The following is a 15,800-nucleotide window of genomic DNA, read 5'->3' on the forward strand; positions in this document are numbered from 1 at the left end:
CTTCTGTAATATTCTATGATAAAGTTGCTAAAACCTGATTTTGGCTGACCTGAATTTGAACTTCTACTGCAGGAACAAACAGCTTCCAAGGAAAAAACTAATCTGCCTTATTATAATATTAAGGCAGGAAACTGTTGTATGGTGTAAGCAGGGATTAACAATTCATAGCTGACAGGTCAGGTAGAAATCAGGTCAATATGTAAATAAACAAAAAAAGGATTTACTGAAATATTTCACCACAAAAATGAGGAACAGACAGATGTTGAAAACCAAGCTGTAAATGACAGATTTATCATAATCCTTTTAAAATGTTGAAGCTTGAGCCAGTTCCTGACTTGCATTAAAAGCAATCAAATATGATATGTGAAGGTTTTGTTGCAGTGTATGAAAGCTGTTGGATGTTTGTAAAATATATTTTCTTCCCTATTTATAAGATTATAAAAACACCCAAAACTGCTCATTTGTAACACGATTTTGAAGAACTTCACATTTCAAATATCAGGTGGGGTTATTTGTGCAAGCCCACAATTTTCTCCCCTCTATGCTTCATTTATGCATAACATTTAAATCTTGTTTTTCCAAAAAGGAAATCAAAATCAAATTATAAAAAACAAGACAAGTTGTACACAACAGGGCATGTTGTTCCTGGTGTGAAAGCCGCCTACGCAACAGCACAAAGGTCTGAAAATAGCCTTGACACAAACAACACTTTGTGAAAAGCTCTGGACGGCTCTGTGGGACCCAAAGCACCTCTTCACTTCCGATGTCACCACAAGCTGTGCTTGTACACGAGAGGCCTCAGCTCTCTAAAAGGTTTTTCGAGAGGTTAACTGTGGCACTATAGGAATCATTGTTTTACACAGGGTTTAAAAAAGAAGGCAGCCACAGGAAAAGTCATTTGTTCAGATAAATGCTGCTTGTTCCTCAAAGTTCACTCAGTCCATGGAGTTTTAAGTATCTCCAGTGGGCATGTAATGGAATAACTCTGGGAGACAAAATGGCAAAGAAAGTATTCAGGGAGAATAAACAAGCCCTGTGGTAAAGCCCTGCTCCAATTCTTCATTTTTATTATCCTTCAAAGTATGTGGGGTATTGTATTCCAGCATAAAGTCAGGGAGACAAAATGTGCTCTGTTTTTTGACTCAGATGTGTCATGTTTTCTCCTAATGGAATTTTAGATCAAAATCTGGATTGTTATTAAATCTGAGTTCAGTTGTTGATTGCAAAATCTCCATGTGAACATCGACTTCATTCATGATCTTTAATAATATGACACAGTGACACAGTGTTGGTGAAAACTGTGCGTTAAGCTGCTCACCTCTAGCAGCTCCGAGACGATGGGCAGGACCTCTGGGTTGCAGATGTCGATGGAGTCGTCCCTGTAGGTCTTCTTCTTGTAGCGAATGTTTCCCAGGTGGAGGATCGCTGACAGCAGGAGGAAGATCCTGACAAAGTAAAAAAAAGTACTTAGTGTTGTACATCTATGGTACTTGTGCCAGTTAATCTTCTGTTGTTGTTAAAAAGACTTTCTTGCTTCAGAGATTCTTGGCCAGGACACTGGCTCAAATTTTTGATATTAACACACCAAATTAACATAAAAACATGACATATGTCTGTTTAAATATTTTTGATTGAAGTGGGTAGAAGTTAGCAGGATGTAAGGTCTAATAAAAACTGTTTAACTGAGAAATTCAAAGTTCATGACTGATGCCTGCTTCAGAATTTAAAGTTGAATACAATAACTGCAGGGACTCAATTATCTAAACAATGTAAACATTTAGAACAGAAGTTTGACATTTTGGGAAAATATACTTAATTGCTGTTAAGATGAGCATGAATGTACTGTATGTTGAAAATGAAATTAAATCCTGTCATTTTATCTAACTATGCCTTTAAACCTGGGCAATAAAATACTAAAAACTAACTTGGTTACTAAACTACACGTGAGAAAATATTTGAGAGTGGGGATTTTTTTGGGGTGAGAAAATTTGAAGAAGAGAAGGAGCACTTAAAGAGTGATACGTTTGAATTAAGTCCTTACATTGCTGCCCCTAAGACATGCTGAATTGATCAGATAAAACAATCAGTGGAATAATTTCTGCATTTTAAGGGCCTGTGTCCACTAACAGCGTTTTTCCACTGGCAGCGTCCATTCCAACAAGAACTACAACGCCCCTCAACGTGAGCTGACTGCTACATTCACAGCGCTCTCAGTTGAAAATAGTTCAGCTTTTCAAACATCAGCACACTCGTCGGTGTCACTTCTCCTTCACTGACCATTGGGAGTATAATTCACACCCAACCCAGAGCTGCTAATGTCAGGACAGTAATCATGTCCTCTGACTTTAAGTTTTCTTTGTAAAATTTCCTTAAATAAAATCAAATGTTAAGAACACAGAGCAATTTACACTGGACTCAACGGTCTATATGTCACAGTAAACATCACTGAGAAGCATTCTACAAATGAGGTTGTGGGTGCTGCTGCCACTAATGGACATAGGCCCTAATTCTACTTCTAATGAGGCTCTGCTATCAGCTGGAGAAGAATAGTTGTATACATGATATAGCTGATCTTACCGTTTTCGTGTTGTGGGTAAGAAGCCGACCATCTCCATCGCCAGCTGCAGCCGCTCAAAGTCATGTTTCAGATCTTCTCCCTCCACTGTGAAGCAGTCCTGCTGGTGTCAGGTGGAAACACACGCAGACAGACATAGAGAGGAAGACAGAGAAGGCCATCAGTATCAAGAAAGGGTCTTTCAAATCGTTGTGAAACACACAAAATAAATTAAAACCTGTTTGATATAAGTCAGAACAAATATATTACAAAGAAAAAAATAACGAGTTTCTGTACTGTGAAGCTTTCCTGCTGATCATACCATACAGACATGCATACGCCAACAATAGAGTTATAACACATAAACCGGAAGTCATCCATCAGAGGTAGTTAGTGATTGTTCTGCAGCTCACAAGTAAACATCAAATCTTTGCTATCAGGTCCCATGTCAAGACCAACAAGAGCTAAACCAGATCCAAGTCCTGAACCATGTATTCCCTAAACTGATCACGATGAGCCTTTTTCAAGTTTAGTGTTCATGATTTCAACTAAATCTGCAAGGAGAATTATATCTAGAGCAGAAAGAACTTCTGACAGGCTGAAATCACAGCCTTAGCTTAACTCCTCTGAGTAGCATTCACCAAGTCTGTTGCTCACTTTGAGAGGCATGCTATAACAGTAACATGTCTCACTCTTACAAATGTAAAGAACATTTTCCTTCTGTTGATTTTAAGACCGTAATAAGTAGTTTGTACATAATTAGCACACCCTTCTTCTTCAGGAACTTAATTGTAGAGCTTCAGACCAAATTCACAAATGCATCCTTAAGTTACAACATCCTGTTCAGTCATTGGGTTTGGGGAAAATGTGACGTCATGCTTGCCAAAAGGCCAAGTCATGTGACTGAGGAAAACATATCCCTACTTATGAGGCTACATCTTAGGTTAAGGGCCTGATAATCAATGGTCCAGACCGCCATGTATAGGCTAGATCAATAACATGAGAGAAAATGAAATGACGCACTATGCTTTGAAATGATTCAGACAGCATGTGGCGCTGTCAGAAAACTAAGAATGTCTTCTGAGTTCATTTTAGATGAGGAAACCAGACCATGTCAACAGGTTTTCATGGGTGATATTTAGAGACACTAATATCACAATTTGATTGTAAAGGAAGGAGGTGACTGTGTGTCTCCTCAGCTCTCTGGTTGGTCAGCATGTCTCTGCTTCGGCAGCGAGCCTCTCTCAGGCTGTAATTAGCACATACCACAGTGAGCGGCCAGCGAGAGAAGACACAGGAACCCATAATCCACACTCTGCCTGTGCTACACTTCAACGTTCAACACTCCTCTCTGCCTCTCCATTGTTATTCCTCTGGCTCAGAACTTGTCGCGAAACACAGAGCCAAGAATTGTAAGCGTATTTCTCCAATGAGCTTCTCCAACTGCAACAAAAGAAGGGTTTGAGGCTTCTCGAGCCACGGCGAAGCCCGGGAAAAGACACTTTTCAAATTGCTGGGTATGTTGGGCTTCGGTGCCAAGCAGCAAAACGTGATATGATGAAGGAAGTTGAGAAAATAAAGAGACCAATTTGGTGCAACTGAGAGGGAATAGTTTGGTCAAAAACCCAATCCTTAGCTAATGCTGCTAAAAGCACAGGGTGCCGTTTGGGGATGATTAAGAAACAATCTGTTCCTTTTTTTTCTTATCTTGAACAAAGACTCCTTTTCTAACTTCACAACTTGAAAATGTAACTTCATGCCAGTTGCAACACTTCTGGTGCAGGCTTACTCTACGTGGAGTAAAACCCAGAGCCAAGCTGACGCAGCACATGAAGCTTTTTAACAGATCACTTATGGATCCAGTTAAAAGTTTGGTGAATCCAGCTGGGGCTTTCCTGTGACTTACCAGGGCTTAATCTTGATTTATGTTGTCAAATGTGTGCGCCTAAAACAACATGCCATCCACCACTTGACATTCCACACAGCCAAAAACCAAAGACACCAAATCAAGCACAAAAAGCAAAACCCACAGCCACCGAAGACCGAGAACCAAACACCCCGACTGCACACATCAGATACAAACAACCAGAAATGTTTGGTCTTTGGGATCTTCAGTCAAAAACATAATTCTTTAAATAAATGTGCTTTTTTTAAACATGCAGATTCCAGATGTTGCATCTGGAATCTGACGAATACGTGTCACTGCTCAAAGTGCTGAGCGTCTCTATTTACTGCAGCGTGCCCCCACTGCACGTTGACCACTGGATGAGGTCAAAGGTTAAATAGGCCCAAAGGGTTGGTCAGATGCTCAGACAGCTGTCAAGGCTTGCTAAGGTTTCTCCATCTGTGAGTGTGTGAGTGTGTGTGTGTGTGTGTGTGTGTGTGTGTGTGTGTGTGTGTGTGTGTGTGTGTGTGTGTGTGTGTGTGTGTGTGTGTGATGGTAAGCGAAGACGATGACATCACCTCCTTAGACGGTGGGGTCACAGACTGATGAGGTCACTGACTGACCCTTGAGGGAGACGGTGTGTCAGCAAACAGAGAAGAGGGGACGGTTGTGTAAGGGAGAAAGATGTGTGAGAGGAGCCAAGGGAAACAGGACCATGGGGAGGGAGTTAAAGGGATAGTGCAACATTTTTGGAAATATAGTTTTCACTTATTTCTGGAGATTGATTTGAGAAGATGAGAAGGGCGTGTTATGGTCTAGGTTTCCAAAATGATGACAGCGGCTGGTAACATTGGTTTGTAGAAGCCCTAAATCTACATTACTGTGTCCACTTTACTAATCACCCAGCTGTGTTAGATTCTTGATTCTGATTGTGTGTTTCAATATCACTCGCTAGTGCAAGGTTTGCTCAGAGGTTTCGACCAAAGAGCTGAGCGAACAAGAGGTTGATCTAATTAAAGAAAACACACAAGAAGCAGCAGCAAAGTGCATCAGGGTATGTGCTTTGATAAAGTTACAGGGCTGGTGGAGTGAGAAGAAAAGGATCTCATACAGATGCTGATGTTGTTTTCTGCATCTATTAAAAATGCCAATCGAAAAACACTCATGCTTGGATTTTACAGAGAATGAAAATATTAAGTTTAGTGTATTCTGTGACAGTAAAGCAGGGTAATGTTGAGAAATAAATGGGAATGAAAATGTGAACTTTAATGTTAAATCGACCTGCACGTAGGCTGCTAAGAGCACTGCTGCCATGGAAGTGCAACTAACTGTCGAATCAGAGAGAGGGGGTCGTGTTTTAACCTTAGGTAGCGCCATGCTAGCTGCTAACCCCCTCTTCATGTGGTCTTTGTAAGCTAAACTGGACATGTTCTGAGTCTAGCTGCATGTTGGATACATGTGCCTTGATCTTCTCATGTAAAGAAAATTAGATGAATCTGGAAGAACAGTGATTAAAGTTGCTCTTCTCCACACAAAAGTTGTGAAAAACAGTAAATCAAAACTTTGAAACATTACAAACTATTCCTGTAGTATAATTTGCTTCTCAAACAACAATCTACTGGTCCAGTTGTTAAAAAAAAACTTAATTACACCTTTAAATCCAAGAAAAAAGCTACTTTATTTGTTGCAGAACAGTGGAGGTAGTTTGGAAAAACAAGTTTTTTGCCTTAACTTCGTCACCTTTAGGTATCTAAAGATGAAGCTCCCTTTAAGAAGCACTTTCAAAGCATAACTGGGTGTACTTGACATCAAAAGACAGATTTTTGGTGGATTATCTCTTTAACGAGATAAAAGTGAAACAGGACCCATAAAAAAATAGAGTGAGTGTCCTGAGGAAACCTTTCCAGGATGAAAGGAAACTATTACAAAAGTTTTTTGACAAAGCGCCAAAGTAAAGAGGGAAATACAGTAAGACCAAAACATGAGTTGTATTTGTGCTGACCGGCTCTCATGTCGAGTGTTTGCTCACCAGCAATGACAAAGTAACTTGAATCCTTGAACCACACACAACTAATCCCACTGACCAAACATTAGTCACTTCAGGTGGAGGCTGGACACACAGAGCAGGTTCAAACACACACACACACACACACACACACACACACACACACACACACACACACACACACTAACACACAAAGGACCACACACTTAGAGGGAAGTTTCAGGATGTGAAGTGGAACATTTTGATCACTACTGAGCCCTTCACTCTCACATGAAAGTAATGATTGAGAAGAAATCAGTTCACTTAAAGACACTCCTCCTCTTGTGTATTGTCTATCATACTCTCATTGTTGCTGCTGAGTGAGAAAATAAGAGAATATGTAACTTATTCATCAGTTTTATATTTAAACCCTGATCAATACACCGGCTTTTATGCCATGTTTCAAGTTTTACTGAAGAAAACCTGATCCTAATGTTTACTGTTCAGCTATAAATAATCCTTAAAATGTTCCTGAAACCAAACCCTGTTTCTGATACCACTCATGGTCAGCCTTTCTTTAACAATAGCTATTTAAAGCATAAGTGATGAGGCTGCCATTCCCTGTAAAACTGCACTTTTTTAACATCAGTTCATCTTTTCACTTTCATACAGCCCTGATGATAACAGCTGTACAAAGAACCTGAGGATGAAGAGTTAACATTTGTTACTGCTGCTACTTTGATGTTACACTTTGGTCATTGAATCAGCAAAGATGTGAGTTTGGGGAATTTTAATTGTTAATTTTCAAATATGACAGTCCTTACCATACAAATGTTTGTATATTACACAGATCAGATAAGATATGGTATTTTAGTCTTAAATAAACACATTTAGGGCCTGTGTCCACTTGCTGCGTTTTCTGGCTGGTAGCACCCATAACCTTTATTTCAGAGCGTTTCTCAGTGACACTTGCTGTTGCTAGAAAGTTGTCTCCTAGAGCATCTTCCCTCTGTACTGACCATTAGGTATGTTGCTCTGTATGCTTACATCTTATTTTGTTTGAGGAAACTTTACACAGAAAGGAATTGTGTCCTCATGAAAATGCAAGTTTTCAGAGAGGGTTTAAGAAGACCCACCCCATCCTGATTTTGATCGGTTGATGAGGGAGAAGTGATATTGACGAGCACAGCAGTGTGCCAGAAGATGCATTATTTTCAGCAGTGAACGCTGTGAGCGCAGCAAGAAAGAATCACTGATAAGGACATTTTTGTGCTCAGGATTCTGGGTGCTGAGAATACTGAACTGTTTTGGTTTTGTGTAGAAAAGCGGATAATACCTGATAGTGAACACAGGCTCTTATACACAGTAAAGCCTCAATTTAGTTTTTGTGTGTATTTTGAAATTCTGTGTAAAAGTAGGATTGAAAGTAAAATCCTGAACCTTCCCTTTAAAGTTGTCAGGTCCCATGTTTGACATCATCACCAATATTGAGACAGCAAAGCACCCAAAGCCAAAGAACAGATTAAAGGGATACCTTCATGTGTGAGTTTTATTTGCTTATTTAGCGTGTACATTAACATATAAAGTCATATTTAATGATGTCAAAATAAAATAAGAACTGTAGAAGCTAATTTTTCTGTGACTCATACAGAGCCACGGTCTCTCAGAGAAATATTGTCTTCCATATTATTTTGGGTACACAGAACTTGAGGTACAATATCAGCTTAGTTAAACCTTAAAGTAGATACTGAATGTGTACCACCTTGACCCCCCTCTTCATAAATACTGATCCTGGGACAAAATCAATCAAATCAAATTAAAGTAGTTGCATTAAAAGGTATCCCTTTAACATTCAGGAGGCAGCTCAACCAGCTGAGGTCAGCTCAGGTCGCCTCCATCTTTCATTGAAAGCGAGTGTGTGTGTGGACAGCGGGGAGAGAGAGAACAAGACCAAGACTGGCACCAAAAAAACCCAGAGCACCACGACACACCCATGAGCACAGACGCACACAAACAAGTCGTCGTCCACGAGATACTGACCAGATCACTCTCATAGTAATTGTCCCAGTGCAGTTTGTGCGATTTCTGTGTCATCTGGAAGCAAGGCAGAGCGGGTTAGGAGGGTAAGAATTACACACAATGACAGGCGCACTTAGAGAGACGAAGAACGACAACATGCTGAGACCATGTGAGGAAAAACAATCTGTACACATACACACAAATGGACACGCATCTACAGAGCTGCAGGAATACATTATGTGAGGTCATTCAGAAATGTTAGCTGATACAACTGGTTTACATCAAAGTGAGAACAAAGCAAAGTAGGTCTATGTTTTCACTTTTGCGCAATCATTGTTTTGTTGTATGGTATACTATGGGGTCACTATTGATGCATTTAAGCCGTATTTTACTATCTAGATGATAGCAAGATGATTTTTATTTTTTATTTTATACTGTTACGTGTATCTCTAACAATGCTACTATAGTTTGATAATCTATTTTTACTATGTTTTAAATAGAGCGACATGTCAGACTGAAATGTAGTAGAGCAAAAGTTTTAAATAATTGAAGCACTACTTGGCAAATTCTACTTAAAGCTCCTGTGGGGAAACTTTAATTGGTCATAAAGCAGATGGAAATGAACAGTGATACTCCTACAGAAGCTAACTAGACCATCAGCAACAAGGCAGATCATTTTAATATAGCTATTTTTCCCTGCCTGTAACTTCTACCATAAGGTGTCAGATGGTGTTAGCTACAGCACACAGACACAGGACTCTGAAAGATGTTAATTCAACAGATTTTGCTGGTTTGCAGATCATTCAAACCTTATGTTTCATTGATATTGGTGCAAAGACAACATGTTAAATGTTGAAACTGAAAAAACATATGGTTTAATGAAAATAAAGGCTCATCTTGAAGTTAATACCAGCAACTCATTCTAAGCAAAGTGGGACAGGGGCATGTTTACAACCGTGATTTATCTTCTCTTCTATTAACAACACTGTAAATGCTTTGTAACCCAGGAGATTAGATTCTGGAGTTTTGAAAGTGAGATGTTGTCTCATTCTTGCCGTATTTTTCAGCTACTTAAAGCTGATGTTGGTAGTCACAGAGTAAACATCTGTTCAGAGAGAGGATCTTCGAATGTCAACACTATCCCTCCCAACCAGATTTCCTCTTAGCCCTCCGACACAGATTGGCGTATGCAGTCATGAAAGTGCCAGACTCATAACCAATCTGAGGACATAGTAGGGGCCGCCCCTTAACCAATCAGGACAGAGGATTGGAGATTAGCTATGATTGGTCCATCATAACGGAATAGGGGAATAATAACATTGCTTGATACAAAGGCATTGGAAAACTCAGAGATTTCGCAATAGTCTCAAATTACTTCACTTACCGATGAAAACCGATGGGCATTATTACTTTTTTCTCCAAACCCAGCAGAAAAATTCCTACCAACAGCAGCTTTAACAGTTTGTTGTCTCTTTTGAAATACTTTTCCTTTCATGATGCACCAAATGTGTTATAGCCTAAACGCAATTCATGATGTTTAAAACAATTTAAGTTGATGTGTGAAATAATAACGTACGCAATTCATTTATAATGATTCAGGGAAATATTTACAGTTATATACAAATGGTAAAAGTGAATTTCAAAATTAAATATGGTGAGGGATTCATAATATTCAAAATGTTTTTGGGTTTGTTATATAGAATGTTACTGTTGGATGAGTGGCTTAACCATAGCTTTTTGTAACCCTCCCCCCCTTGTTGTTCTACAGAGAGTAGTGTTTGAATTAACAAGGTGGCAGTTAGACAAGCAGAGAGTGGAGCGACATCGTTTTTTGACCTCTCTTAGTCTCTCTTTTGAAATTTAACTTGGCAAAATTGACACCTTTCTGTACCTGTTTTATTTTTGTTGAAGTAAACGGTTTACACTTTTTATGAGTGGTCCTGTGGAATTGTTGAGGTGAAGTAGAAGGAGGGGGTTTTTATAACGTCAAACTGAGGCTTCATTCAGTGAAACCCACAGAATGTTTTCAGTGGGTGACAAGTCAGGACAGCAGGCAGGCCAGTTTAGCACCTGGGCACTTCTACTACAGAGCCATGCTGTAGTAGAAGCATGCTGAAATATGCAAGGTTGTCCCTGAAAAAGGAATAGTCTGGATGTGTAAATGTTGTTGAATTTGAGTTGTAAATGAATGTGACACTAGTGCAGTAAAACATTAGAGTTAAGGGTTAGGAGAGCTAAACAAGCTGAAACCTGCTGTAAAGCTCTGAGCTTGAGGTTTAATTCTCTGTAGGTTTACGACAAGAAGCAAACCCTTAAAATGTCACATTACATTATTATTATAAAATATAGCTTTAACTATAACGACTAAGTACTGGAGAGGGACAAATGTTTAAAGTTATGAGCCAACGCTCAGACACAGACTGCAGACAGACACACAGACAGAGAACAAAATTTGAGAGGAGATAAAAATGGGTAATCATTTTGTTCCTTTGTGACACTCTGTGTGTGTGTGTGCTCCAGCAAACACGTGTGCACACAAACACACGCGACCGTCGGCGCCCTCTGCACGAGAGCGAGTCAGCGCCAGATTAACTGGCCTACTGAGTGTTGCTGTTGCCATGGAAACAGAGCTGCATGGTAACAGGCGGCAGAGGATGGGATGGGGTTGGTTGCAGGGGTGGGTTTCATCGAGGGGATTTAGGGGGGGAAGATGAAAAACTGTTACTTTTTTGGGGAAGCCAAAACTGAGGAACAAAGAGTTGGGGATTTTTTCTCAGTTGACTTTTTCATCGTACTGCCACAGGAGGAGGGAGTATGAACCTTACACATGTGCTGCCAACACACACACACACACACACACACACACACACACACACACACACACACACACACACACTCACTAACATAAAGAAGCATGGACTGCAAAAGATGCAAACATATAAAGGCTTTTGGCATGTACCCAAGTATGTAAACACATTCAGACTCTCTCACACACACATATTTGAGATACACACATGCATACCGGGCTGAAATTCCATGAGCTGACGCAATCAACACACCAGAGCAACAAGACGAGATACAGTTGTGGTAAACAAGTAAAGAAGATGTGTACAGAGAGAAAATAAAGGGAAGAGAGATGTTGATATTTTTCCATCATCATCTTCAAGGTCTCCATCGATCTCTCTACATGCAGCAGTAGCTTTTAAGACGACCGTTATTCATTTACAAAGAGAAAAAATAGTTATTAACACTTCATATTTGCACTTTCTTTGCAGTACAGTAAAACTGAAATGCCACACTGGGACCATTTGTATGAACAGGTTGGTATCTTATGTGGATTGTAGACTTTCAGGCACTGCCTACTTTCCAACTGGTTTTAAGCCCAATGGACAAAAGGAGATATTCCCAAATTCAACTATTCCAGATGCAGATCAGATTTTCAATTTTGATAATTGATACTTTTCCGTACCACAGGCTTTAATATATCAATAATCTTTTACATAGGATAGTATCTTAAAGTACTGAAGCTTGTGATAAAACACACCTAGTCATATTTTCAACTCAAAGCTGCCACGAGCAAAAGGAAGAGCAGCAGGGGTCGATCAATTAAAAAGGAAGTGAAGAAAAAGCACCTCATTGCGGTGAACCTGGGAAATAAAGACGTTATTCACTAACTGTTTCACACCTATGATGAGGGATTTTTTCCACTGCACTGTTTCGCACCTCTGCAAAAAATAATGATGCTACGAGTGTCTAAAATAACCACACATTATGGTCAATGATTACTAAGAGGAAATAGTCCTATTTCATTTTGGGTAGAAAGATTATTTTGGAAATTCATATGTTGCTTTTCTGTATCTTTTAAAGTAAATGGTGATCTGTGTTCTATTTCTTTTTCTTTATACCGGCTGTTTGACCCCATGTTTGGTACCAGGTGCACACTTTTTTGACGCCCCAGTACTGAAACAGATATTGAATTTGTTTGATATTTACTATATCAAAGTTTAAAGTTCTTGTGTTGTGACAATCATAAACACAGGTACCTTAAGATCGCTTCCACTTAGGGTTAATCCTGATTTAATGAGTGGTCCAGATCTGCTGCACAGGGTCTTTCCTTTCCTCACAAGGTAACACATATAAACTAAAACAGACTCAATGCAAAACTAAGATTTTGAACATTTTGTTCCTTCACCCTACTTTTGATATCCTGCAATGTATATCAGCTTGGTTCTAGCCATTTCAGTAGTATTTATACAGCTACCTCGGGTTCTACGTGCAGCGCTCTGTAGCTCTGTGGCAGTCAACTCTTAAAACTCTATCGCTACTGTCTCTTGTTCAAGTCATGCAAACTTTGCTTTGGACGATTTAAGCATTTTACTGCCCATGCAAACATCCTCTCTTTAAATGAGGCGAAGTTCAGCGCTCTTATGATGACAGCTTCTTTATGGCTGTTTATTCATATTTAAAGATCGCTCATTGTCCTCAAATACGACCACTGACTCAGCTTGGATCTCTTTATTACTGCTTTCAAACAGCAGGACTCGATTCACTGACGGTGATTTACTACAGCTTTGTGCAGTAGAGACGATTTAGTAAATCTGATGCAAGCATGTCATCCAAACGCAAGAGAATTAGGATGAGAATAAAACTCTGCTTGCATGGCTCCTATTGTTTGCTACATTTTGTGGTATCGGTCTTATGCATGTAATTTGTTCTTTTATCTTCCTCTTGTGGGCAGGATGCACTTTAAAGATCTCTTAAATCTCTTTTCAACCAATAAAAAGCAAAAAACACAAGAAGAAAGAATGTAAAATATGGGATACACACAGACATTGAAATAGACAATTAGCAATATGATAGTGACACAACAGAACGGTAAGTGTGAGTGTGTGTGCCGACCTGGTTGAGGTAGTGGTATTCCTCAGGCTTGAGTAGGTGGAAGGATTTCCTCTCATCGTCACTGGCTCCAGCCAACAGGTAGTAAAACACATGATAGTTCCTGCAGACACACACACATTCAGGATAAGTTAGAGGATATGATTTCCAGCACAAAACTTTGTTCCAGCTCTCATTTCATGAATCATTTCTCGGTTCCCTCAGAGGGGACCGTAACAGGTCAGCTCCTGGTTCTGCTGAAACCACAATCTGGATGTGAAAACTCTCAATTTGAAGACTTTTTCACAACCACAACCTGCAGAGAGTTCATTAACCAATCAATCAACCTTTTGACCCTGACAGGCTCACGTGTCTGGTTAAAAGAGCAGCATTGTGAATGTGTGTAAGCTGGAGGTAAGAAGGTAAGGAGATGAGGGTTTGGGCGTCAACAAGGTCTCTCATATTTACTTCCTTCACTGCTTCTGTTGTTAATAACTCCTGTTTGGGCCTCAAATTAAGCCTTAAGTAAACGTATCTGCCTTGAAAACCCTCAAAGAATAAGTTTCAGCGTAACAAAATCATCTGAGGACACTAAGATATGATTATTTAGTACATATCTCCATGTACTACAAGTATCAAGGCAAATAATGTGTTGAACATGCTACTGCACTGCAACTTTAAAAGCTTAAACCAATGAATCAAACCATAATGCCAATTATACTAGAGCAAAATAAGCTTGCTGAGAACATTAACAGCTTCTCACTTTCACCATCTCCTCTCCTCCTGAGTTCAGAGTCATAAAACCTGACAGCATCTCTATAAAAAGCTCAGCTTCTCTCCTCCCACTATTTTGATTCTTACTCCGGGGTCGTTCAGAGGCAACCTGTCAGGAGACAGGATTTAAGATTTAAGGTATTTTGCAGTTTATCATCAGTCTGCTTGTTCCCCCTCCTCCCTGCTTCAGGTCTGAGCCGGCTGGGAGGTCTCGTCTTCAGTTTCCACACTATCAATATGGCCGCCAGGTCCTGTCAGCAGGATGAAATAGAAACCCCCGGGCCAGTCAGGGTTAGAGGGATTAGATGACCCATGGAGTTTTACATTGTTTATTCCTTCCCCTCACAAAGCTATCACACTGCTAGGGTCAGTGATTTTATATTTTACTGTCGTCTGGGACAGACGGTAAAACACGCAGAGTGTGTGTGTGTGTGTGTGTGTGTGTGTGTGTGTTGTCTGAAAGAAGTCAACATGATTTCAGGGATGTGGTTGCAGGTGGAAATTCCTCCGTTCAGCATGTGCTATACACATATGTGCGTGTGTCTGTTTGAGTAATTCAGACACAGTGTTGGCTTATGTGTGAAAATAAAAGCAAGAAGTGAGAGCAGATGGGTCAGCTGTCACACTGTGATCTATTTTCTCATCCTCCAGAAATATTCTGCTCTTTTATTTCTGTTCACAGATAGAATCGAGTCGTCTGTGTGCATCGAAGTGAAACCTGAGAGTGTCAGTGTTAACTCAGCACAGGGCAGAGGCCTGTTTCAGATGGACACCTGATATTTCCTTAGCATGCAGAGGAAATGAACGCTACTTTAGTATTAAGTTTCTGAGACAAAGAGCACATCAGTGCAGAGGTATGGATTGGAAATCTTATCTGTAAAATAAGCTTCAATGTAGCCATCAGTGTTTCTTATTTCTTGATTTAGATTATTTTCTGCGACACTAATTCACACAGAGTTCCTCTGAACTCCTTTTTTCTTCTGTATGGAAAACCCCATGTTCAGAAATTGTACATTGACAAAATTTAACTTTTCTTTCTTCTACAATAAGATGCAGTTAGATTGATTATTATCCGGCTTTCCTTTTAATCACCCAGCTGTGTTATATGATTGATTCTGATTGGTCAAACCCGCTTGACAATGGTTATAAATACTGTATAGCAAAGGCAAAACCTGGGACGACCTGACGTCATAATAAATCAATCTGCATAAAGGAGTCTGCACATTTATAACATTTATAATTTCTCCTCTTCCTGTTGACACTTTGGCAAAAATGTTACTTTTTGACAGCATTGTAAAAAAAATGTAGGATATTTTCAATACTGCTCTCAATGTATTTCATAAGACAAGATGACAAAAAGATGCAGAAACTAGTGAGGGATGTTGAAACACACAAAGAGCTGAGTGACAGAGACGTCGACCAAATTGAAGAAAACATATGAAACAACCACAAACTGCGACACAGTAAAGGTGTGGGCTTCAGGGATGTTACAGGACTGTATGAGTGAGAAGAAAATGCAGACAGAGAAGTTGCAGAGAAGAGGATCACACAGGTGCTGTTATTTTCTACATCTGTAGGCAAGAATGCCAACAGAAAAACGCTTATGTTTTGACTTTACCGTGAAATAAAATGATCCGTTTTATTTTAATACAACCTGCAAGGAGGCTGATAAGAATATTATTGAAGTGCTACCAACTATTATATTGAAG

The 15,800-nt window shown here is 39.7% G+C and overlaps 1 protein-coding gene across 1 annotated transcript in view; it reads right to left on the minus strand.

The window, feature by feature from the left end:
- LOC117814569 (unconventional myosin-IXAa-like) overlaps positions 1 to 15,800 on the minus strand; it is a 121,877-nt gene that overhangs the window by 63,700 nt on the left and 42,377 nt on the right. Inside the window, exons 4-7 of the mRNA XM_034685969.1 lie at positions 13,342 to 13,441; positions 8,464 to 8,517; positions 2,578 to 2,675; positions 1,319 to 1,445 (exon numbers count right to left, since the gene is read on the minus strand). Of these exons, the coding sequence (XP_034541860.1) occupies positions 1,319 to 1,445; positions 2,578 to 2,675; positions 8,464 to 8,517; positions 13,342 to 13,441 (379 nt within the window). The remainder of the gene's footprint in view (positions 1 to 1,318; positions 1,446 to 2,577; positions 2,676 to 8,463; positions 8,518 to 13,341; positions 13,442 to 15,800) is intronic.

Source organism: Notolabrus celidotus, chromosome 6, assembly GCF_009762535.1.
Source record: "Notolabrus celidotus isolate fNotCel1 chromosome 6, fNotCel1.pri, whole genome shotgun sequence".
Taxonomy (NCBI): domain Eukaryota; kingdom Metazoa; phylum Chordata; class Actinopteri; order Labriformes; family Labridae; genus Notolabrus; species Notolabrus celidotus.